Source organism: Pecten maximus, chromosome 7 (assembly GCF_902652985.1).
Source record: "Pecten maximus chromosome 7, xPecMax1.1, whole genome shotgun sequence".
In the NCBI taxonomy this organism is placed as follows: domain Eukaryota; kingdom Metazoa; phylum Mollusca; class Bivalvia; order Pectinida; family Pectinidae; genus Pecten; species Pecten maximus.
Window position 1 is genome coordinate 39891089 of NC_047021.1, and position 27160 is coordinate 39918248.

The following is a 27160-nucleotide window of genomic DNA, read 5'->3' on the forward strand; positions in this document are numbered from 1 at the left end:
CTTGCCAGATCGTTAGAAGTAATATATGATTTAGGAATAAATTACCTCTTTTTGTCCCTAAATTAATATTTTATTTCCTGATATTTTTTTCTGTTGCATAAAAATATTATTACGAAGCATAATGGGTTGCGATGTATCCCATTCTACAAACGGTTTGATTCGTTCCGTCTGTTTCGAGGTTCCGTTTCGAAATATTGGTTTACCGGATATAGACGGTGCATAAATATTAATTAGAAGTAGAAGTGGGTTGCTGATGAGGAGAACCGAATCGAAAACTTAACCGGCCTTTGCAAATTTAATGCGACATGTGATGTTTAGTGGCGACATGCACAACTGAGCAAAGTTTTGATCACCGCAGTTTGCCTCGAATGAGGCCTACAAAGGGAAGTATCATGTTGATTTTGCATAATGGCATCTTCGGTTCGCGAGGAGGGTGCAGCTCGTCTCAGCTGTGCATCTAAACCATGATCATCCGAAGTAGGATGAGTCTCGAGATAGGTTTTGGGGACGATTTCGTCACTTCCATGTTAATAAGTGCAATATCACTTGTGTAAATAGTCGTTTCCCTATTCACGATGTTTCGAAGTAAATCTAAGAAACGCTCTCAGTCACAGACCAGCTCCTCAGCTGAACATAGCCCGGAGGAACGGACGAATGACCAACACGGCCCCGAAAAGACAAACAGCCGAAGCCCAAGTCATGGGTCGGGCAGTAAGTTATTTAGTGGCTCTCTTCCGAAGAATATCTTCTCGAGAAGCAGGAGAAGTTCTGGTGGATCCAAAGATGACAAAAAATCACAAGGGAACCAAAGTTCTAATAGTGCAATCAATCTCCCTAATGACACAATGCAGTCTTTCACAGCAGGGTACCCGAGCATGAATCATGGTTCAAGCTACAGCATGATAGATGGCATCGGTAGTGCTAACACTATGCCATCACCTGGTTCATCCAAAAGTCCATACAGTAGTCCTACAAACAGTAATACAAACAGTCTCAATGTACGAGCTTTAAAAGATCGTTACGAAAGAGACCACCAGCATGGATTGTTCATGGGTGAGCGGTCATTGGAACGGAACTTAGATAGGTTACAACTCTCCGCACGTGGAGATTTAAGTATCAGTCCAGCAGCAAGTCCGAGATCTTCGTTAGGTTTCTCTGCTAATAACAAATGTGATAGGTCAATAGATAGGGAATATCCTCATATGGGTGCGAGGTCACTGGAACGTTCTGAACAACCATTTGTAAGATCAAGATCGTCAGAAAGACCAGACTATACGACACAATTGTTTAATTCTCAGGAAATGAAACATTATCGTGACCAAGATATGAGAAGTTTTAGGGATACATTGATATTAGACTTTCAAGCCCAAATAGCCGATTTGAATAAAGAATGTGCCAAAATGCAACAAGAGTTAGATTCTACAAAGGATAAACTTAGTTCAAGTATGAATAGTATCAAAACATTTTGGAGTCCAGAATTGAAGAAGGAGCGGGCATTACGGAAAGAAGAAAGTGCCAAATATTGCTTGTTGAATGAACAACTGAAGGTAGCACAAGCAGAATTTAAGGTGATTGAAAAAATGTTATTACTCTTCCATCTTCCTTTTCCTGTTATAAATTGAATGATAATGTTAATTGTATAAGGGTAATGCATGCAGGGAGTCGCTCAACAGGAAGGTGACACCTAGCCAAACATGTGGCAACAATTGGTGAAACCAGCTGGCATCAAATAAAATTATTCCACCAACTTAACTTGAGAAACTGGTTAATGTTAAGAACACTCCTACCTACGATATTTAAATGATAATAATTACCCTGTATAGATCTAACTCTTTATAGAATTGTAACAGAAAAGTGAATATTGTGCCTCCACTGGGGATAATTGAACAGTGTGTATTCCATAATCAAATGTGTTTATTGTCAGGAAAGTGAATGTAATATATATTATTATGAGTGTATTATCACTATACGTTATATACCAGTTTATATATGTTAAAAGAATGATAAAATGGATAAATATAATAATTAGGGTACCATATTTGACCTAATAAGGGCGCCCCTACCCCTGCACCCTTATTAGGTCAAATACGGTATTTGTTTTTAGTTACCTTGCAAGGTTTAATTGATAATCATACTCATGTTAACATTAGGTTTTCACCTAATGATGTTAAAACTTAAAAATAGTTTATCTAGGATAACATTATTTTCAACTGGAGTGATTATGTAAAAATTGGACAGATTAGATAATTGCATTTACATTTTAGCCACTACATTATTATTGCTCCATTATTTCATAACTAGTCTTTTTGTTTTATTGTCGATTTGTACAGAAACAATCATCAACCATCAAGGATTTGGAGTCAAAGCTGTTCGGGTGTGAAGATGTCGATGTTAGCCGTCAAATATCACAACAGGAAATTGAAATTCTACAACGGGAAAAAGACAAACAGTCCAAAGAAATAGTGATCCTGAAAAAGACAGTGGAGGAAATGGAGATTCGAATTGAAACACAAAAGCAGACATTATCTGCAAGAGACGAGAGTATAAAAAAATTGTTAGAAATGTTACAAAGCAAGGGATTGTCTAGTTCCGCGCAAAAGATAGAAGCGGAAAGAAAAGAAATGGAAAAATTACAAACAAAAGCCATCGAAGGTGAAAGGAAGGTTCGACAACTGCAAACAACACTTAGTCATAGAGAAAGAGATCTTACTGAGACAAAAGAGGTAAAAATGAAATTTGTTGGTTTTATCGGAAAAAAAAACCCCATTCCCTTTGTCTTTTTAGAAAACAATCAAAATATTGGATTTTTCACCAACACATACTATAAAATTCTTTTATACATAAAACGCCTAGGTGACACAGCTTTCAAATTCGCTGAGAATGAAATGCAATTTGTTTTTATTAGAATTCAACATATGTTTAAATTAAATAGCATTTCATGGAAAAAACCTTAAATTAAACTGATAAAAGGGAATTTACAAATCAAAAGTGATTATACTAGAAATTGATTGACTGTATATAAGCTCTGAACTCATTTCAACTAAAATTTACATGTCCGTGCCATTAATTGCAGTAAATGAAATCTTTCCTCGTCAGCTGTTCACAACTTTAAATTAGATACTTCATCATAAATGAATGTTGAAGCAGGATTTGCACTGGGTAGTTTTATAGATCAGGCTTTTTTCCAATTCATGGAATCCTTCTGTATGGTTTGAATGGCCTTTCAGAAAATTAATAGCTCAAAAGGGTCCTTTCCAATTTTTAAAATTTTGATTGAGAAAATATCGTTAATGCTGTATGTGTTTTTTCGTTATATTGTTTTCAGGAGAACAGTCGTCTGAGTGATGAGTTAGAACAAATAAAGGTTCAATTGAAACAGCAGCCTGCCAGCACACATACTATGCAAGCTATGCTGGAGGCCAAGGTAATGTTCACTACAGAAAATGTTTGTTATAGGTTCAGGGGATCAATATAAAGTGACTGCTATAGACAGGTGGTCAGTTTATACAGGGGAAATTGATCAGCTACTGTTGGTCCAATCCAGTTGAGCTGTCAACTCATTACAATGGGCTTTTCATTTTGCCCCCGCCATGAAATGGGGGGAGGGGGGCATATATTGGTTCTCATGTCCGTCCCATCGCATCTCATCTTCACATGGCATTCTTCCCCATGTAATGTTACTAATCTCAGGAATTGCTGATGCGATCCTCACCAAAGTGTCAAATAGCAGCATTTATGTCTTACAGACATTTTCTAGTTTCTGAAAATTATTAATGTACATGTGTGCTTTATGGAATGGGAAAAATAAATCATCAAAAAAATACATTGTGTTGTATGTTAAATTTTAATTTAAAATTAAAATTTCAAATGAAATATCAAAGTTTATTTATCAGTATTTGAATGTTGTTTTGACAGGACGGTAGGATTTTGGCATTAGAAAGGGAAGTCCAGGGTCTGGAAGATAAACTGATGAGACTTCAGGAGGAGGGAACAGGGACAACTGAGAGCCAGAAAAAGGATGGAAGTCTGAAAGATTCCTTGTCCAGTAAGGAAAAATCTCTGAGGAATGAGGTGAGAATGTGAAATCATATATTACATTAAAAGATTAAAATGCACTATATTGCGATAGCTTATTGAACTCTGAATATAAAGTGATTCAAACGTGAAAAGAGAAATTGGCTGTGACAGATTTCTACAAGCTAACAATCTGTATATGGGTACAAATTTATGTATGTTTTCTCACTATACAAAAGGAATTTAGGTATATTTCCCACTAGACAGACAGAATTATGTATATTTCCCACTAGACAGACAGAATTATGTATATTTCCCACTAGACAGACAGAATTATGTATATTTCCCACTTGACAAAGAGAATTTTGGTATATTTTCCACTAGACAAAGAGAATTTTGGTATATTTTCCACTAGGCAAAGAGAATTTTGGTATATTTTCCACTAGACATAAAGAATTTAGGTATATTTCCCACTAGACATAAAGAATTTAGGTATATTTCCGACTATACAAAAGGAATTTTGGTATATTTCCCACTATACAAAAGGAATTTTGGTATATTTCCCACTATACAAAAGGAATTTTGGTATATTTCCCACTATACAAAAGGAATTTTGGTATATTTCCCACTATACAAAAGGAATTTTGGTATATTTCCCACTAGACAGATGAAATGTATGTATATTTTTCACACTAGACAGACGAATAAGTATATTCAGTGTGAACCGATGATAAGATAACTTTGTACATCGTGTCGAATCAATATGTAAGTTAAAAAACTTTTCATAAAACTTTTATTACGGGAAAATTACAAAAATACCCTAAAATCAATTAAAAGTTTTTCGATTTTTTGGAATTTTTATATGCATATAAGCGGGAGTCGGTGTTTTAGTCGATGCAAATACACGGGATTAAAATACAAAGATGAAGAAAAAAATCGGGACCTGAGAATTTTATGCAAATAAGCGGGATATTCAAATAACCGATATGCAAATAATTGGGCTCCTCTGTATATATTTCCCACTATGCAAAAGGAATTTAGGTATGTTTCTCACTAGACAGACAGAATTAGGTATATATCCCACTAGACAAAAGGAATTTTGGTATATTTTCCACTATACAAAAGGAATTTTGGTATATTTTCCACTATACAAAAGGAATTTTGGTATATTTTCCACTTGACAAAGAGAATTTGGTATATTTCCCACTAGACAAAGAGAATTTTGGTATATTTCCCACTAGACAAAAGGAATTTTGGTATATTTCCCACTAGACAAAAGGAATTTTGGTATATTTCCCACTAGACATAAAGAATTTTGGTATATTTCCCACTAGACAAAGATAATTTTGGTATATTTCCCACTATACAAAAGGAATTTTGGTATATTTCCCACTATACAAAAGGAATTTTGGTATATTTCCCACTATACTAAAGGAATTTTGGTATATTTCCCACTATACAAAAGGAATTTTGGTATATTTCCCACTATACAAAAGGAATTTTGGTATATTTCCCACTAGACAAAAGGAATTTTGGTATATTTCCCACTAGACATAAAGAATTTTGGTATATTTCCCACTATACAAAAGGAATTTTGGTATATTTCCCACTAGACAAAAGGAATTTTGGTATATTTCCCACTAGGCAAAGATAATTTTGGTATATTTCCCACTATACAAAAGGAATTTTGGTATATTTCCCACTATACAAAAGGAATTTTGGTATATTTCCCACTATACAAAAGGAATTTTGGTATATTTCCCACTTGACAAAGAGAATTTTGGTATATTTCCCACTATACAAAAGGAATTTTGGTATATTTCCCACTAGACATAAAGAATTTTGGTATATTTCCCACTATACAAAAGGAATTTTGGTATATTTCCCACTAGACAAAAGGAATTTTGGTATATTTCCCACTAGGCAAAGATAATTTTGGTATATTTCCCACTATACAAAAGGAATTTTGGTATATTTCCCACTATACAAAAGGAATTTTGGTATATTTCCCACTATACAAAAGGAATTTTGGTATATTTCCCACTTGACAAAGAGAATTTTGGTATATTTTCCACTAGACATAAAGAATTTAGGTATATTTCCCACTAGACATAAAGAATTTTGGTATATTTCCCACTATACAAAAGGAATTTTGGTATATTTCCCACTAGACAAAAGGAATTTTGGTATATTTCCCACTAGGCAAAAGGAATTTTGGTATATTTCCCACTAGACATAAAGAATTTTGGTATATTTCCCACTAGACAAAGATAATTTTGGTATATTTCCCACTATACAAAAGGAATTTTGGTATATTTCCCACTATACAAAAGGAATTTTGGTATATTTCCCACTATACAAAAGGAATTTTGGTATATTTCCCACTAGACATAAAGAATTTTGGTATATTTCCCACTATACAAAAGGAATTTTGGTATATTTCCCACTAGACAAAAGGAATTTTGGTATATTTCCCACTAGGCAAAGATAATTTTGGTATATTTCCCACTATACAAAAGGAATTTTGGTATATTTCCCACTATACAAAAGGAATTTTGGTATATTTCCCACTATACAAAAGGAATTTTGGTATATTTCCCACTTGACAAAGAGAATTTTGGTATATTTCCCACTATACAAAAGGAATTTTGGTATATTTCCCACTAGACATAAAGAATTTTGGTATATTTCCCACTATACAAAAGGAATTTTGGTATATTTCCCACTAGACAAAAGGAATTTTGGTATATTTCCCACTAGGCAAAGATAATTTTGGTATATTTCCCACTATACAAAAGGAATTTTGGTATATTTCCCACTATACAAAAGGAATTTTGGTATATTTCCCACTAGACAAAAGGAATTTTGGTATATTTCCCACTATACAAAAGGAATTTTGGTATATTTCCCACTAGACATAAAGAATTTAGGTATATTTCCCACTATACAAAAGGAATTTTGGTATATTTCCCACTAGACATAAAGAATTTAGGTATATTTCCCACTATACAAAAGGAATTTTGGTATATTTCCCACTAGACATAAAGAATTTAGGTATATTTCCCACTATACAAAAGGAATTTTGGTATATTTCCCACTAGACAAAAGGAATTTTGGTATATTTCCCACTAGGCAAAGATAATTTTGGTATATTTCCCACTAGACATAAAGAATTTAGGTATATTTCCCACTAGACAAAAGGAATTTTGGTATATTTCCCACTAGGCAAAGATAATTTTGGTATATTTCCCACTAGACAGACGGAATTTAGATATATTTCCGACTATTCAGTGAAAGGAATTTAGGTATATTTCCCACAAGACAAAGAGAATTTTGGTATATTTCCCACAAGACAAAGAGAATTTTGGTTTTGTAGATTGAACATCTAAAGAAGGACTTGGCTAATAAGGATACAGAGATACTGGGACTGAAATTAAAGGTAGAGGCTTCGAAGAATCAGAACACAGAACAAGTTCAGTATGTGGATCTGCTCAAGGACCAGATCAGCGCCAAGGAGAAACATGTCGGCATGCTGCAGGCAGATGTAAGCGAATATATTTTCATGTTGTAGAAATCAGAATTTGATATTCATTATAAGGGCTATATCGTTAAAATATCTACCTGACCCCAGGACTCCACAAAAAATCACTTCTATCCATGGTTGGATTTCCTTCCTATTTTTAGCAGGAGCTGGTAGGGGACATGTATTGTTTTATAGCAATACCCAGTATGCTTATTACAATATAGAAATATATATATCAACCTTTGTCAAATGTGCTGTGTTGTTCAGATCGAGGACCTCCGGGAGCGATTGAAGGACAAAGACTCCACGATCGATAGAAAGGCAAAGCATTCCCACAACCTGCAGACAGAGAAGAGGAAGATCGAGGGAGAGATTGGCGAGCTGAAAGACCAGATTGAGATAAAGGATAGAAAGATCAACGTACTACAGCGCAAAGTAAGCTGTTCACCGCTAGTGTGAAAATCGTGTGAATTGAACTGAAAAATATGTGGAGGGTTGGAAAACTGGAAACATGAGTGTCTGTAACACAATGCAACATTCGCTACGTTCTGTTTTTGGAATACACAATATTTATGAAAGAATTTGTAGACAACTGGGCCTAGTTGATGGTCTGGTTTATACAGGGGTCGAGATTATATGGGGTTACATAGAATATAATACATCAGTAATTACTGGTTATAGGTGTAGAAGACACAGGTTCATATCTCAAATTTTGTAGGTTTCAGGTTTTAATTAGTCCCCTACCAGGAACTAGGGAGGGGAGGGGGGACTATAGTTTTGAGTTTTGTCTGCCCATCCCTTTGTCCTTCCACACATTACCTTATCCGGGCTCTATCTCCTGCACTATTTGTCAATGGAGCTTCATACATGGAGCATGGTACACTTAGATGGGGTAGTGTGTCAGGTGTCAAAATAGGTCACTCTGACCTACAATATTACTTTTTACCTACATCGAAGAAACAGTTTGTCCAGACACTAAAAATTCATGCTTTAACTATGGGCTCACCTAGGCAAAGCAGTGTGTCATATATCAAAGAAGGTCACTCAGACCTAAATTTTGACCATTGACCTACATCAAAGAAACAGACACTGAAAGCTTCATGCTTGGGCCATGGGCTGACCTAAGTGAGTTGGTGTGACCTACATTTTTGACCTTTGACCTCCCTCAAAGAAAAAGATTATCCAGGCTCTATCTCCTACACTACTAGTCACTAGAACTTCATACTTTGGGTACAGGTTCGCCTTATTTATTACATATTAATCATATATGCATTCTTGGCATATAATTTCATATCCGGGCGGGGAATATAATTTGCTGAATTGTCTTGTTTGCTTAGTCCTTAAATAGAAGATTCAGAAAGGTATTTGTACAATATTTTTTATGCTAATTCTTAGGATTTTTTCAGGTTAAAATGTCTTCTTCTCATGGGAATATTTCAAAGACTTGAACTTTTATGGGAATGGATGTGATAGACTGATAGTGCATTAATGTAGCAATTTATGCAAATGCTAATATTTAATTGATTGTTTAGAGGAACAAGGACGTATCTCCAACAATTGGAGTGCTTAGAAGTAAAGGGCCGTATCTCAAATTTATCCATTTTTAGATTTTAATAAATTACAACTACAAGTGAGATTTTCTTATAGAATTTCTACATTATATCAATTGAAATGGTCTAATTCTGTTAAAATACTATTTGATTTAAAAGAATTAGACAATTTCCATTGATATAAAATATATATTCTATAAGAAATGCTCAGTCGGAATTGTAATTTATCAAAGTCAAAAAATTGATGAATTTGAGATACGGCCCTTTACTTCTAAGCACTCCATGCTGGAGATACATCCTGGTTCCTCTAAAAAATTGCAATTTTCCAGTATGACCGTGTAAAGTTTTCCATCAATTTCATAAAATTAGATGCAGAAATTGAAAACATGTTTAATCCCTGGCAATGATGTGAGGCTTTGTTACATGGGGTACTGATTTGATGTTACTGGTGGGTTACAGATCGAGGGGGCAGAGGAATCTATAGACAACAAAGACGATGAGATCCAACGTCTCAAGTCTGTGGCCGCAGCTGCCACTGTCGCCATGGATTCCTTCTCATCTGATAGTGCCATCTCCTCCATGGAAGAGTCATTGAACGATAAAGACAGACAGATAGAAAAGTAAGTTAACAAAGTAGAGGTGGACCGATGATTAAAAAAAGTAAAAATAGTAGAGGTGGACCGATGATTAAAAATAATGGAAAATTAGTCAAAAGAAAATAAAACCGATCGTCAATGACGATTTTGAAATTGCAATTAATCAGATATTTCTGGAAGTGTTTGTAAATCTTTGGCTTTGCATATTTTTCTTATATTACTGAACCAAGAAGTAGTTGATTTTTTTGTTTACCAATATATTCATAAGTTGTTTACAAGCAATTAAGGAGTTTTTAATATATTAACACCTGTTAAATAAATTGTTTATGTTCTGTATCAAAAATATTGATAACAAAGGCCAAGAAGTGTTATAAAATAAATGTACTTGAGATGTACATGAATTTCTACAAAAGGACTATTCTGTGCTGAATTTGAAAATTGATTGTAATTGATCAATTTCGCATTTCTGATTATTTATCCTGAAAATGAAACAGATTCACATCTCTAAGAGATAGGCAAAAAGTGCACTGTCAAATACATTTTTTGTGATGGATACAAAAAAGTGCACTGTCAAATACATTTTTTGCGATGGATACAAGCTAAACTTTCCTGATACACATATCGAGAAATGTACAATAGGAGAGTTGTCGTATTGTCGAGGCTGTTCATTCATAAGTATTTTGTTCACATATTACCAGAGAAATTGTGAGCTTCTGGTGAGTTGCAGCCTTTGTCATCTGAATTGTTTTCCTTCGACTAGCCTCTTCTAGACTGCTGTTTGACTCGGAGTCCTTATACTTGTCTTAGACGGTATCTGGGATGAAGTTCTAGACACTTCTCTCATCAAAATTATCTACATCATACAGTAAAGGTCAAAGAAATCCAAAAAGATCAAATCTTCAAACAATATTATCAAAAGTTTCCTAAGGTCTTTACTTCGAGATCTTATGTATGTACTTGGTAAACCCGTTAGGAGATTCTAAGCACTCTGTTTTGATTAAGTGTCTACTTTTAGCTCTCGAGTTAAAGATTATGACAGAATATACCAATGTTTTTAACCTATGCTTCCCACTCCTGAAAAATATTGATATTCTGATAGTCATACAAGTGAAACATATGTTATATTTAAGGGGAAACCATTCAATATCATCTCTGTCAGGGCTTTTTCTGAGGCCGTTAATGGGCCCCATTCCCAATTGAAATTATTTAATATTTAAGCCAAATTCCCAAAATTTGCAGTTTACTCCTGAAAAAATCTTTCCCAATTCACCAATTTTCTTCCCAGAATGAGATAAAAAGGCCCTTTCCCAAACCAGTGAGAAAAAGTCCTGTATGTATTTAATGAGATACTATTTAATTTTCATAGTAATGACTGAAATAAAGAAAGTACAATTTGATTAATAGATTAAAGGACCTACGTGAGAGAACTGACCTGGAGCACCAAGAAGAATGTGATATGTACATCAAAACCAACCAGAATCTCAAGGCACGACTGGACGACCTACAGCTAGAACTAACTGATAAACAGGTACCATCTGTATGTCACGGTCTGTATGATGTTTGGTTTTAGAGTAGATCTCGGTCACAGATAAAGCCTTCAATTTCAGTCTGAGAGTTTTATAAATGAAAAATTAGTGGTAGTCTATATTGTGTAAGTGTTGAAACTGAACTATTTTGTAACTATTGTAGACCAGACTTTTTGTTATGATTTATAATAAACTGAGCTGTTTGTTACCATTTTAGACTGAGCTGTTTGTTACCATTGTAGACTGAGCTGTTTGTTACCATTGTAGACTGAGCTGTTTGTTACCATTGTAGACTGAGCTGTTTGTTACCATTGTAGACTGAGCTGTTTGTTATTATTTTAGACTGAGCTGTTTGAGCTGCGGGAGCAGGCCACCGTGGCCAGCGAAGAGAAATTCCAGTTGGAGAACAAAGTGAGACAACTAGATCATGACTTACAAGCCAAGGAGGATCGTCAAAAAGAGCTGAATACACAGCTGGACGAGGTATATTGTGAACAGTATTACCAGTCAATGTCACAATGTATGGATGTATGTTAGTGGCAGGTCTTGTCCACTTGTCTGACCTTGACCCCTCAGTTCTTGTAAATTTATCTTTATCACAAGAGTTCTGGTAATATAACCTTGTTATGACCTGTTCTAGTAGATTTAATTTGACCCCTTAGTTCTAGTAAACTGACCTTGACCCCTCAGTTCTAGTAAACTGACCTTGAGCCCTCAGTTCTAGTAAACTGACCTTGACCCCTCAGTTCTGGTAAACTGACCTTGCCCCCTCAGTTTTAGTAAACTGACATTGATGTCTCAGTTTGAACAAACTGACCTCGATCTCTGCAGTTTTGCCAGGGTGGTAAAAAAGCCATGTTGTATGGCCTGAAGACAGTAAATTTGGTCTGTCGGCAGGTAAATGGTGGCAAGTTGCTTGATTGGCTAGTGCAAAATTTCCTGTGATTTTTCCTTTTTCCTTAGAGCGATATAAGATACTACTAATTCAGTTTGATTGAACCGCTCTATTTCACCTTTGGGCAAGTACTTTTGAACCCGAACTTGCCTGAAAAAACTTTTCCTTTAAATCATTACTTGTCATGAAAGACTGAACTTATTTTAACCAAATTTGGCCAGAAACATCCTTGTGGGAAGGGGGAACAAATTTTCATAATTGGAGACTCCGGCTCCCATGGGGCCAGACTGACCAGGCCAGGTCAAATAGATGAAACAGAGGGGTAAGTCCATTGAATTGCTACCTATCATGAATGAGTTATTGGATTTTGATCATATAGGGTCAGAAGCATCCTTATAGGAAGGGGAACAACTGAATGGATTTTTCAAAATTGCTATAAAATGTGGAACAAAATTTGTCAACTTGCTCCATTTGGGCAAGATGGGGCTAGGCCAAATAGGGGAAATAGAAATAAGTCCTCTAAATTGCTGTCTGTCATAAAGTACATAATGGATTTGGGGCTTCTGGTTTTTCCGCTTCGAGTTATGATTGTACACCCTCTGTATGAAGTTCGTTCCATAAGTACCTGCCTTTGTGGAAGTAATGGTTGTTTTGTTGGTAAAACATCATACTTAACATAGACTTTGAATGCTTGTATATTGGGTAGTCTGTTTGAGCTTTGGCCTTTTCCCAAATGCTGAAATTCAGTCAGATGCAGATTTACAAACCAATGTCATATTTCATACAAGGACAGTAGACTTTCATTACAGGTATATAAAGGTCCCTTGTCGGTCACAAATTGAAATTATATGCTAAATTATCTTTATAACGCTAATGAATGTGAATTTATTTGTGCATTTATAGCTTAAGAAAGGAGTTCCCGAAACAAAAAATCTGGAATCTTTTGAGAGGCAAGTGACTGAAATGACATCCCAGTTAGAACAAGCTCGTAACGAGGTGAACAAGGCACATGCAGAAGCAGATCGTCTCCAGGGTATCGTCAAGGAAGCGGAGGCTGAAAAGTCGGATAAGGATGCACAGATCACTGAACTACAGGAGTAAGTGTATTTATAGGCCTTTAATTAAGGTAAAACAATGATTAAACCAGTCATTTAACTACTCATCAATAGTAATCCAGCTGTCTCAGGTCTCATCAATAGTAATCCAGCTGTCTCAGGTCTCATCAATAGTAATCCAGCTGTCTCAGGTCTCATCAACAGTTATCTAGCTGCTGCAGGTCTCGTTAAGCTGAATAATGGCAGAACTAGACTACAAGGAAAAGGTCCCTAACTGTGACCTTAAAACATTCACTGGATATTAGAATAATGATATAGGTTATAGCTGTATCCCTAACTGTGACCTTAAAACATTCACTGGATATTAGAATAATGATATAGGCTATAGCTGTATCCCTAACTGTGACCTTAAAACATTCACTGGATATTAGAATAATGATATAGGCTATAGCTGTATCCCTAACTGTGACCTTAAAACATTCACTGGATATTAGAATAATGATATAGATTATAGCTGAACTAGATTACAGCTAACATGATTCCCCTCATTGACCTCCATTGTACATCGCCCGAGATTGAAACCCTATCCAGTACAACTAGATGTTAAGCTGTTTAACCAGAGTGGATAAGTGAGATATACAATAATCCTCTGTCTTACAGCATCATCAAGGAGTACAAACAGAAGGTGGGCACACTGAAGAGGAACAAGCAGGCTGAGAAGAAGAAGAGTGCTCATCTGTTGGAGGAGGCACGGAAGAGGGAAGGAGACCTCAGTGATGACGCTACACAGCTACAGGTAATACACATCTACAGGTAATGGGGACATTGTCAGGCTACACAGCTACAGGTAAGGGGTTGGACAATTGTTAATCTGTTACACAGCTACAGGTAAGAGTGTGTGGGGGGGGGGGGGGGGGGGGGGGGGGGGGGGGGGTAATTTGTTAGGATGCCACACAGCTTCAGGTAAGGGGGAGTAATTTGTTAGAATGCCACATAGCTTACCATACAGCTAAATGTAAGGGCAGTGTTTGTGACCATACATGAAAGAGAATGTGTTATTTAAATTTCATCAAGTTTTGATGGATATTTATGGAGTACCAACTGTAATCTGCCTCTCTTGGCAAGTTCCCCTAAATGCCTACTGTTCAGTAAAAATGGTCAAGTGGCATGGGGATGATTATTTCTTTTGGAGCTAAAACTAATTAACAAAAGCATGGAAATTGTATGCTGTGGAAAGGGGCCTAACACACCATGGGAGTTCTTGTTATTCCCCACTTTTACAGACACATGTGACATTTATTATCTATCTGAATTGTCTGGTCAAGTGTTGATGTTTTCTTATTCAGGACAAGCTGATATCACAGGCAGATAGAATCGAGGAACTGGAGGAAGCATTGAAGGAGAGTGTGAAGATCACGGCTGAAAGGGAGATGGCGATGGTTGAGGTTCAGGCCCAGCTGGACGAGACAAGAGATAAGGTAGTATCCAGGAACAGGCTATGGTTCTGAGTTTCTAATGTGTCCCGTGATAGGGGCTTGTCTTTAGGGAAGGTATATTTCTTATTTTCTAATTAAAAATTTTAAGCATTGATGTCATTTTTTTTTTTTTTTTTTTTTGCAAACTGTATATTTTTGAAAATAATTTTCTAATTCAAAACATGTTTTATGTACAATTTTACTGGATTTATATGGGATTCTTTATCTCAAATCAATACGCAACGTCACATTTTTCGCGCCATTCTCAGAATTTTTTTCATATCGATATGAAAAAAAATTCTCAACCAATCAGAAAGCCGCATTCTGCGTACAAACAATGGAAAATTAATTATTAGATAATGATATATTAAATCCTTCAAATGCAGTAAACAGTCTGCCACAGAAAGCAACACAAAGCATATTCTCTGTACAATATTTTCCAGTGTAATGTACATGTTAAGCATATGTCTGTTGATTCGACAGGTTTCTGAGGTGACACTAGAGCTCAACAGACAGAAGTCCCTTGAACAGTCAGAGAAGCTGGTTCTACTGAACAAGCAGCTTGAGGAGAAAGACCACAAGCTCAAACGTCTAATGTCCGAACGTCACAAGCATCTAGAGGAGGTGTATGAAATGAAGTAAGCTTTAAGATATAAATGTTGTGTCTGTTAGAGGGCTGTTATAACACAGGAAACGTCAGACTGTCTGTTAGAGGGCTGTTATAACACAGGAAAAGTCAGACTGTCTGTTAGAGGGCTGTTATAACACAGGAAAAGTCAGACTGTCTGTTAGAGGGCTGTTATAACACAAGAAAAGTCAGACTGTCTGTTAGAGGGCTGTTATAACACAGGAAAAGTCAGACTGTCTGTTAGAGGGCTGTTATAACACAGGAAAAGTCAGACTGTCTGTTAGAGGGCTGTTATAACACAGGAAAAGTCAGACTGTCTGTTAGAGGGCTGTTATAACACAGGAAAAGTCAGACTGTCTGTTAGAGGGCTGTTATAACACAGGAAAAGTCAGACTGTCTGTTAGAGGGCTGTTATAACACAGGAAAAGTCAGACTGTCTGTTAGAGGGCTGTTATAACACAGGAAAAGTCAGACTGTCTGTTAGAGGGCTGTTATAACACAGGAAAAGTCAGACTGTCTGTTAGAGGGCTGTTATAACACAGGAAAAGTCAGACTGTCTGTTAGAGGGCTGTTATAACACAGGAAAAGTCAGACTGTCTGTTAGAGGGCTGTTATAACACAGGAAAAGTCAGACTGTCTGTTAGAGGGCTGTTATAACACACAGGAAAAGTCAGACTGTCTATTAGAGGGCTGTTATAACACAGGAAAAGGCAGACTGTCTGTTAGAGGGCTGTTATAACACACAGGAAAAGTCAGACTGTCTGTTAGAGGGTTGTTATAACACAGGAAAAGTCAGACTGTCTGTTAGAGGGCTGTTATAACACAGGAAAAGTCAGTCTGTCTGTTAGAGGGCTGTTATAACAAACAGGAAAAGTCAGACTGTCTGTTAGAGGGCTGTTATAACACAGGAAAAGTCAGACTGTCTGTTAGAGGGCTGTTATAACACAGGAAAAGTCAGACTGTCTGTTAGAGGGCTGTTATAACAAACAGGAAAAGTCAGACTGTCTGTTAGAGGGCTGTTATAACACAGGAAAAGTCAGACTGTCTGTTAGAGGGCTGTTACAACACAGGAAAAGTCAGACTGTCTGTTAGAGGGCTGTTATAACACAGGAAAAGTCAGACTGTCTGTTAGAGGGCTGTTATAACACAGGAAAAGTCAGACTGTCTGTTAGAGGGCTGTTATAACACAGGAAAAGTCAGGCTGTCTGTTAGAGGGCTGTTATAACACAGGAAAAGTGGGACTGTCTGTTAGAGGGCTGTTATAACACACAAGAAAAGTCAGACTGTCTGTTAGAGGGCTGTTATAACACAGGAAAAGTCAGACTATCTGTCTAGAGGGCGGTTATAACATACAGGAAAAGTCAGACTGTCTGTTAGAGGACTGTTATAACACAGGAAAAGTCAGACTGTCTGTTAGAGGGCTGTTATAACACAGGAAAAGTCAGACTGTCTGTTAGAGGGCTGTTATAACACAAGAAAAGTCGGACTGTCTGTTAGATCATCAAAGAAACTGAGAGTAATGTTCTCGACACAATTTATGGCTTGTTATAAGTGATGTCTTCAGCTATTTGTGATGTCGGCATGGGAGCAAGCTGTTGATACGTTCATGTATCATGTTTAGTTACGATAATGAAAATGGTCAACAAAACCCTACAATAGGAATCAACATTTAGTGTTCTCTTACTGGTAGTAATCTTATATCTTGATAAGAATTCTCAGTTTGATGATTTTGTTTTTTACAGACAAGAGGCCATTCAGGCTGCTATCAGTGAAAAGGATGCCAATATCGCTCTATTGGAAATGACAAGTACAAAAAAGCAGAGAAATAATGAAGAAATAGATAAATTAAATAAAGAAAAGGAAAAACTTCAGAATCAACTTAAGGAAGTGGTAAGTACAGTTATATACACAATAGAGATGTCTAGCCGTGATCTGGAGACAGTAGAGTGGTACTTAACTGATGGCTTCAGAAGCTACCACTGGTTTAGGTCTAACTTTATGACAGAGTCCTCAATAGTCTGTGTAAATATATGTCCCCACATGATTTTTATCTCAATGTCTGACGTGATTGTGTCTTTTCATCAAGTCAATATTTACTAGAAACATACTCTCAGCCGGTGTTTTAGATATGATGTTCTGGGAGCTTGAGTCCTCAATAGTCTGTGTAAATATATGTCCCCACATGATTTTTATCTCAATGTCTGACGTGATTGTGTCTTTTCATCAAGTCAATATTTACTAGAAACATACTCTCAGCCGGTGTTTTAGATATGATGTTCTGGGAGCTTTGAATAAAATGTATCTAAACAGATATAGAATATCTTACATGAGTGTATTTGAATAATCTGTATGAGGTGACACAGACATTGTATGAGGTCAAACAGATGTTGTACAAGGCTACACAGACATTGTATGAGGTCACACAGACATCGTATGAGGTCACACAGACATCGTACGAGGTCACACAGACATTTTACGAGGTCACACAGACATCGTACGAGGTCACACAGACATTGTATGAGGTGACACAGACATTGTATGAGGTCACACAGACATCGTATGAGGTCACACAGACATCGTACGAGGTCACACAGACATTTTACGAGGTCACACAGACATCGTACGAGGTCACACAGACATCGTACGAGGTCACACAGACATTGTATGAGGTTACACAGACATTGTATGAGGTCAAACAGACATTGTACGAGGTTACACAGACATTGTATGAGGTCACACAGACATTGTATGAGGTCACACAGACATTGTATGAGGTTACACAGACATTGTATGAGGTCACACAGACATTGTACGAGGTCACACAGACATCGTACGAGGTCACACAGACATTTTACGAGGTCACACAGACATTTTACGAGGTCACACAGACATCGTACGAGGTCACACAGACATCGTACGAGGTCACACAGACATCGTATGAGGTTACACAGACATTGTATGAGGTCAAACAGACATTGTATGAGGTTACACTGACATTGTATGAGGTCACACAGACATTGTACGAGGTCACACAGACATATTACGAGGTCACACAGACATCGTACGAGGTCACACAGACATCGTACGAGGTCACACAGACATTGTATGAGGTCACACAGACGTTGTACGAGGTTACACAGACATTGTACGAGGTTACACAGACATTGTACGAGGTCACACAGACGTTGTACGAGGTTACACAGACATTGTACGAGGTTACACAGACATTGTACGAGGTCACAGACATTGTACGAGGTTACACAGACATTGTACGAGGTTACAGACATTGTACGAGGTTACACAGACATTGTATGAGGTTACACAGACATTGTATGAGGTCACACAGACATTGTACGAGGTTACACAGACATTGTACGAGGTTACACAGACATTGTACAAGGTTACACAGACATTGTATGAGGTCACACAGACATTGTACGAGGTCACACAGACATTGTATGAGGTCACACAGACATTGTACGAGGTCACACAGACATTGTACGAGGTCACACAGACATTGTACGAGGTTACACAGACATTGTACGAGGTTACGCAGACATTGTACAAGGTTACACAGATGTTGTACATGGTTACACAGACATTGTACGAGGTAACAGACATTGTACGAGGTTACACAGACATCGTACGAGGTCACACTGACATTGTACGAGGTTACACAGACATTGTAAGAGGTTACACAGACATCGTACAAGGTTACGCAGACATTGTACAAGGTTACACAGACATTGTACGAGGTTACACAGACATTGTATGAAGTTACACAGACATTGTATGAGGTCAGACAGACATTGTACGAGGTTACGCAGACATTGTATGAGGTAACGCAGACATTGTACGAGGTTACACTGACATTGTACAAGGTCACATAGATGTTGTAAGAGGTCACTCACACAAATTATGAATGTATTTCTGTCCTATTTTTCAGACACAAAATCGTATGAAGTTAATCCATAGACAGGAAAAGAAGGCTCATCGGCGACGGGGCTCTACTCCTGACAAATCTGAACCCTACATGTCGCGAGGCTCGACCCCTGACAAGTCGGATCCCTACGTGTTGACTGCTCCGGAATCTCTTGACCCTGACCTTTCAGCTCCCTCTACCACCACTGCAGATGCTTCATGAGTCATCTCCCTTTGATGAAATCTCAAGTTGTTTAAATATATATATGTATACATTTATATATAATATATCCCTTTTATGCAACCAAATGAATATTCCTATAAACATGTATAAAAAACTATACTTAGTCTTTGTGCCAAGAAGCTTAGAATCTGCCTGGATTATGTACTCTTTTCCAAATACATGGAATGATATATCTCACTTATTGCTTACAAGGTCAGTCTTTACATTATCTGTAGAAAAGACAGTATGCGATTTAGGGCACTTATTGTAATAAATTGTTAACGTCGATACATTTCAATTGTGAGTGGCTATATACTAAATAGCTCAAAAGATACTATATACCATTATACGGTGTACCTGTATATGCTGATATAGATACATATGTACTATGGTCTTAAAAGTTGGGTACAGTCTTATCCAAAAATGATTTTTCTCGTCAAATGATTGATATGTTTGAATATTCTTCTATCTATCTGGTTGTTGACAACTACAAACATCTAGGATTTGTAGACGGTCAGCCTGAGGGGAGTTTCTCACTATTTGGAGACAGCGAGTCTGAGCTGAGCTTGTGTCCGACTCTGTAGAAAGCAAACCTAAGCTGAGCTTGTGACTGTGTAGACAATGTGCCTGAGCAGAGCTTGTTTCTGTGTGCAGACAGCAAGCCTGAGCTGAGCTTATGTTAGACCTGTATAAAGGCAGGGAAGCCTGTGCAGAGCTTGTATCAGACAAGTACGTAGACAACACATCTGAGCGGAGTCTGAGTCTGAGCAGAGCTTGTGTCAGACCTGTATATAGGCAGCCAGCCTAAGCAGAGCTTGTGTTAGACCTGTTATGTAGACAGCAAGTCTGAGAGGAGCTTGTGTCAGACCTGTTATGTAGACAGACAGTCTGAGAGGAGCTTATGTCAGACCTGTTATGTAGAAAGCCAGCCTAAGCAGAGCTTGTGTTAGACCTGTTATGTAGACAGACAGTCTGAGCGGAGCTTATGTCAGACCTGTTATGTAGAAAGCCAGCCTAAGCAGAGCTTGTGTTAGACCTGTTATGTAGACAGACAGTCTGAGCGGAGCTTATGTCAGACCTGTTATGTAGAAAGCCAGCCTAAGCAGAGCTTATGTCAGACTTGTTATGTAGACAGACAGTCTGAGAGGAGCTTATGTCAGACCTGTTATGTAGAAAGCCAGCCTAAGCAGAGCTTGTGTTAGACCTATCATGTAGACAGACAGTCTGAGCGGAGCTTATGTCAGAACTGTATGTAGGTGGCGAGACTGAATAATTGTTTATATATGTTGTCTTGCCTTTTTCTATCCAGCTGGATGGTGTTCTGCATAAATTATATAGTGAAACCTCTCTATTAAGACCATCTTACTGCGCAGGTGGTGATCATAGTCAGGTTTCACTAGATGTGATATTAGACTTGTTACTGTTTTAATCTATGAAACTTTGTAGTGAACTTTTACTCTTCGAAAATATACCATTATGAATATTGCATAGTCTTTTACCCCTCATTTTCAAACTTGTATTTTATCTTTTATTTGTTTTATTATTATTTGAGAATTTTTTTGCATAATATATTCTGTACCTGGATGTGAATGAACGGTTGTGGTCTGCCAGATAGGAAGTTTTACCGCACAAAAGATAGTTATGTATGTGTACGTTTTTTTTTTTTAATGGACACGTCTTAGAGAGTTGAGAGTTGGTAAACCTTTATTTACTGCTGGTAGACAAGATCAAGTATGGTTGTTGGTACTTCCTCAAATAAGTGGAGTCACCACTTTTGACAGTTTAATTTTCATACAAATATTTCAGATCACTTAGTGAAGAAATTGTAATACAATAGATTTGTACAGTAGATTCCACATAAGCATGAAAAAATCAAATTGTTCAGAATTCTTTTTAACCAGTGTCTGGATCCATTAAGACTAGTATGTTATACATCTGTTCTGCTAAATTTGTCACTAGAAACTGAAAATAATTTGACAGTTAATTTGTAGTGTAGATACCACAGAAGCATAAACAAATTGAATTGTTCAGATTTCTTTTTAACCAGTGTCTGGGTTCATTAAGACTGGTATGTTATACATCTGTTCTGCTAAATTTGTCACTAGAATAATTTTACTATGTATTTATTGTATCACAAATTCAAACTCATCGTACACCTTACATGGAAATAATTTTTCCATAATCCTTTATCGAGTTAATGATGATTTCCTACATCATCTACCATGAATTTATCCTTATCTATAAGTAAGACAAACATTTTTTTTATGTACGTTACAGTTGATATATCATCTATCAAAGACTCACTCTTAAAATATTATACCTAGATTATTACAAATATGATATCAATGGAAATTCTACATTACAATATGCAACAAGAGCCTAGTATTCACAACGTCCATAATATTATCTTATAGCCTTGAAATGTGAGTCAGACTTATGTATAAGTATTTCTCAATTTAACAGTGCATACTTAATATATACTTATGTGTTTATTGCAGCTGACTACGTATTTTAATCCGATGTAGATCATTTTAAGGTTTAATTTAATTTTGAAAATATTTTTAAATTCTATATTTTATTTGTTTGTGTACAATGTATTCATATGATTTTGCATGCATTATTTTATGTTAATTCAATATTTGTATGTTAAAACTTCAGTACGGTGCTTCTATCCATCTCTTATCTAGAACGTGGAGCGTGTTGGTTCCTTTGTTTGTGTAGCAGTTATCAATTAACATCAGTTCATTGTTGTAATTAATTGTTGAAAATCATCAGGATTAACCTCAAAGGTATTAGTTCTCATTCTCATTTGTCGTGATAACGGAAAGTGTCCCAATAAACAGAATTTCTACGATTAAAATTAAAATGTCGTTGTTTTGCAACAGTGAAAAAATTTCAACTTGTATTAATCACTGTTGGTCTGGAGGCTTAGATGTCAAACAGTTAAATTTTTTAATACAATTTCAAAGATTAAAGCAAACCATTACCCTGTTATATGGTTTTACATTAAGTCTGTCAGTCCTTCCGCACATTATATTGTCTTATCTCCTATGCTTGACATTATACCTGGGGCATGGGTTCACCTGGGTAAGGCAGTGTGTAATGTGTCAAATGTAGGTCACTCTGACCTATATTTTGACCATTGACCTACATAAAAAAAAAACCAGTTGTCTAGACACTGAAGCTTCATACTTGGGTCATTGGCTCACCTAGGTGAGCTGGTGTGTTGTGTCAAATATAGGTCACTCTGACCTACATTTTGACATTTGATCTTCCAAAGGCCCTATACTACTAGTCACTAGAACTTCATACTTTGGGTATAGGTTCAACTTATTTATTACAATTTTATCATACTTGTATATGCATTCTTGGCATATAATTTCACATACAGTGTGGGACTATAATTCACTAAAGTGTTGTATTACTTTGATTTTATGCTTGAAAAAACATATTTGTCCCGCAAGGTATCAACACCACTACAAGGGCATATGTAAATTTGAACCAGGTTATGTTGAGCAAGAAGGCATGCTTAAGGAATATAGCCAGTATTTTCTAATAACAATCAAATTCATAAAAAATAATGTACTTTATCATGTTTGTTTATCAAATAAGTTATAAACATAAGCAATATTGGACCTTATATAGCTATATTTCTGACTTTTAACCTTGTATTTAAAAGACTTATTTAAGGTGAAATCTTTTAAATGGTTCAGTTTATTTTGGTGGCTTTAATTTCCTATTAACAGCCAGGGTCATTTAAGGACGGGCCAGGTTTTGGAGGTGGAGGAAAGCCGGAGTACCCGGAGAAAAACCACCAGCCTTAACCACTCAGCCACTGCAACTTCTAAAAAAAATTATCAATAGTATATTATTATTACATTTAAAGGGGACATTTTATTCATATAGCATGACTTTTTGTGTCTCTATATGTGTATAAACATGTATTTGTGTAACTATGTTGTCCTACGATAACTATTCACATTTTTATGTAATAATCATATTTCAAAAACCATTTGTCATCTTAATCATTCATCTTAACTACTGCAAAATATACTCAATATTACATGTGCAGTATTTGTGGACCTTTCCGGCCATGTCAACATTACTTAGTTTTTTCAAATTTTCAATTGTACTTACTATACAATGTATCTTCAATATTATGAGAAATATCGACGCAAAAAAGAATTAGAGTTCATGTTCTATATTTACTTGTCACCTAGCCCAGTGTTCATTGATAAATTCAGACTGAAGTATTAAATTCACAGTATTGTCAAGTTCACTTCCATATCAAAATGTATTTTTTATACTAGGCCGTTTTCGCTTTTGCAGTCCAAACAGTTGGACAAGTGTTGTTCATTTATGAAATAAAGACGGACCTGGTGATTTTATATTGTTTTCACACAAGCCTTGACAAAGACTTCCAATGCCTGTATTAACATTTGCAGGTCAAGATATATGATTGAAATATAACATTTAAAAACTGACGAACCGGTTTGTCCGCATATAAACGAACAGGTCCCTAGTCTATGTCCAGCTTTTGGATACAATGTACGGGCTTTTCTATCAAATTTAGGCAGGTTTCTTCATAAATTATTATTTGAACTAATACTTGAAATCTGGATTTAAATCTGACTTTTTCATCTGCCACAAGATAATGGAGAAGTCTTAGAATTCTTGGTTTCAATTTAGGTAGTTGATAAAATAAATTACATGGATGTGAAATTACATGGTTAATACACATGTAGAACTCAAATATAAAACAAAATGTAATTTGAAGTTTTATATAAATTAATGCGTAGTCTTAGGCATTGGAAATTAGACCTACAAAAAGACAGAATAATTTTATGTAAGAAAATATCTTTGTTCCTGTTGGAGAATTGTGTTCAATTCCATAGTGTTCACCAATATGAGTATCAAAAGGTTTCACTGATCATGAGTTCAGTTACACAGAGGTGTTGAGAGAAGCTTTCTGGGGTATAGAATAGTAGGGAATGCTTATAAACATGAACAAAAGAGAGAGAATCAAGGTAGTTTTATTTGCTTTCTCTTTGATCAACTTTACCGCTAATGTCCTCATCATTTTGGTATACAAGTGTTAAGTGTTAGGGTACTATATTGTAAAGTCAAATCCACTAAAAGGAAAATCTTATTGAAGTTATTTACACCGAGCTTCCTACCTCAAATCAAAGTATTAATTTCTATCTTCCCTGTGACATCATTCTTTGTTTTGCCTTTCATTGCAGAACATTCATGTAAAATGCAAGTACACAGACGGAGTAAATAAATTTATTGATATTTTCACGTGCCCAGATCTTTGTTTTTAGCTTTAATGTCTTTTAATTTTGCCAAAGAAAATTTCTTATTTTAATTTATAGATTTTTTATTCTTCTTTTTTGAAAACGATTTGCTTAATTATTTTGCCTGCACGATTGAGGAATTGTCATACCTGTACATATTATTGGAAAACGGCCTGACAAGGTGATTTTGTTGGTTTTTATTTTGTAATTGCTCTTTGTTGTGATCACAGACTTAAACAACTTCATGTATATATTTATAAATATATAAATTTATGAATTTTTGGGGGCACATCACTGCCTTATTTTAATTAGATGTTAGCTAAATGCATTGTACTTTACTATACCTAGTATTACCCTAAGTTGATATTTCTTTAATTTTCTGTTGATAACTTTTGTATTTTGATTTAAAGATAAAAATAGAGAACTAAAATTGAAGAACCTTTTGCCTGATTCTATTTAATTAGGTTATCCGAGACAAAATATCAAGTGACCTATTCTAATCGTCTTGTCTGTCGTCCGTTGTGCACCGTAAACAATTTACATTTTCAACAACTTCTCAGAAACCCCTGAATCAATTTTAATATTTTGCAGTAATCTTTCATGGCCAAAGTCAACCAAAATTGTGAATTATTTGGTCCCCAACCCGAAAGGACTTTGGGATGGGGCAAAAAGGGGTCCGATTAAAAATTTAAAAATTTCTCAAGACCCAAATAAGGTAAAATCAAATTCTGTTCATAGATGGAAGGGTCCCAAAGTGCTTAACCAAAAATTGTGAATTTCATGACCCTTAGGTCTCATGTTTACCCCTGGGAATGGGATAAAAACAAACTTACTATAGTTTATATGGGGAAATCACATTTTCGAGCATCATTTGTTGATTTGCCATTGAAAGTGACTGACCCTTAGGGGCTGAAGAGTCAAATGGACTTTAATTACAACTCGGGTGACTTTTAAGGCTCATGCGTCTCTTTTGTTTTCTATTTACGATATTATTTATGGTTTTTAAATATGTATATACTGAATTCAAAATGTATTATCCTTTCATAAATGAACTCGCCCCACTCTCCATCCCCATAATTAAAGTATAAGTTAAAGCAGCGAAACGAAAAACAAGTACCCAAGTTATATTATGTTAGTTTCAAGTAATCGAAGTTATCTCCCTTGGATCGTTGTAGATTATGTTATTAAATCAACCTGCTGTTGTTTTCATCATATAGTATTTAAATATACTCCAAGGATTAATCAATGTATACATGTTCTGTGTCATAAGTGAGGAACATAACCACAAAAATAGCTAGCCTGCACATTAGTTTTGCATCTTTTGAACTACCTCAATTTTGTAAAATTATCAAAATCCACAAGCAAACATTGCCTAGGTTAAGTGATTCCCAGACGTTAGATTTAGAAAAAAGTGATTTTTTTGTTTGATTAACCACAGTATTGCTCGACAATTCACTTTGGAAGCCAGTTTTTAGAGAATGCCCTATTACATTTTAATGTACAGTGAATTAAGGTAGAATTATGATGTATCGGAATTACAGACAGTATTCATTGTACTTGGTCATTAACATAAGCCCATCTTATTATAAGGGACATCTATCATTCTGGTATTCTTCATATACAGTATTCTATGATAGTATGTTAAATGTCACGAACTATCCTGCTAAAGTCAGCTGCATTTATGTAGTTTACAATGTCATAAATGCCATTTCCAGTCTTTGGTTTCCGTAATGTAACCATATTCGTGTCTAGTGTTCTCCTTCAGGGGCGTTGTAGCTGTAAGAAGCAGCAATGAGTCTGTGAATATATTACTGCATGTGGTCCTTATCCCAGATCTGTGTAGATTTTAATGCTGACGTGTGTGTGCGGAAGTTATTGTATGATACTTATGTCCAGGTTTGGAACCAATAAAAGCTGTTACTGTGCAACCAGGTGTCTGTCATTATTTATTTTTATTTTTAGCTCGCCCGGTCCAAAGGACTTTTGTTGGAATGAAAGGATTTTGTCCATATTTGGTCTGAAGCATCCTTGGGGTAAGGGGAACCAAATTTGTATAAAAGGTAGGTGGATTGGACCCAATGGTGAAAATTCTTCAAAATCCCTTTTCTGTAGGAATGAAAGGATTTGGTCTAAAGTTGGCCTGAAGCACCTTTGGTTGATCTGAGGGGTAGGACCCAACAAAGGAAAAATAGCAAATCCTTTTTCAGTAGACATAGCCATCTAGAAAATGTAACGCTGCTTCATCAGAAACTATTTCACATCTAACTCCTTTATGGTAGATTCCCCATTACATTTGGAATACTAAAGATTGAATCCAACTTGATTCCCTGCAGCTGTGTTTCAATCTAACCCCAAAAACCGGCTCCACTGTGTACCTGACTATATGTATCTTGATATGATATTTCAGAAACCGCGAACGACCTATGCACTGACCTTGAAAACATCTATTGAACCTCT

The 27160-nt window shown here is 36.1% G+C and overlaps 1 protein-coding gene across 1 annotated transcript; it reads left to right on the forward strand.

Annotated features, from left to right (window-relative positions):
* The first annotated feature begins 216 nt into the window (after positions 1–216).
* Positions 217–26631, forward strand: LOC117330823 (ERC protein 2-like). Its single transcript, XM_033889334.1, has 15 exons — positions 217–1568; positions 2331–2723; positions 3326–3424; positions 3916–4071; positions 7391–7558; positions 7805–7972; positions 9547–9707; positions 11088–11211; positions 11552–11692; positions 13008–13201; positions 13820–13955; positions 14506–14637; positions 15118–15272; positions 17005–17152; positions 19209–26631. The coding sequence occupies exons 1-15, from the start codon at positions 576–578 to the stop codon at positions 19404–19406; spliced, it is 3366 nt and encodes a 1121-aa protein (XP_033745225.1). The 5' UTR covers positions 217–575; the 3' UTR covers positions 19407–26631.
* The last annotated feature ends 529 nt before the right edge of the window (positions 26632–27160 follow it).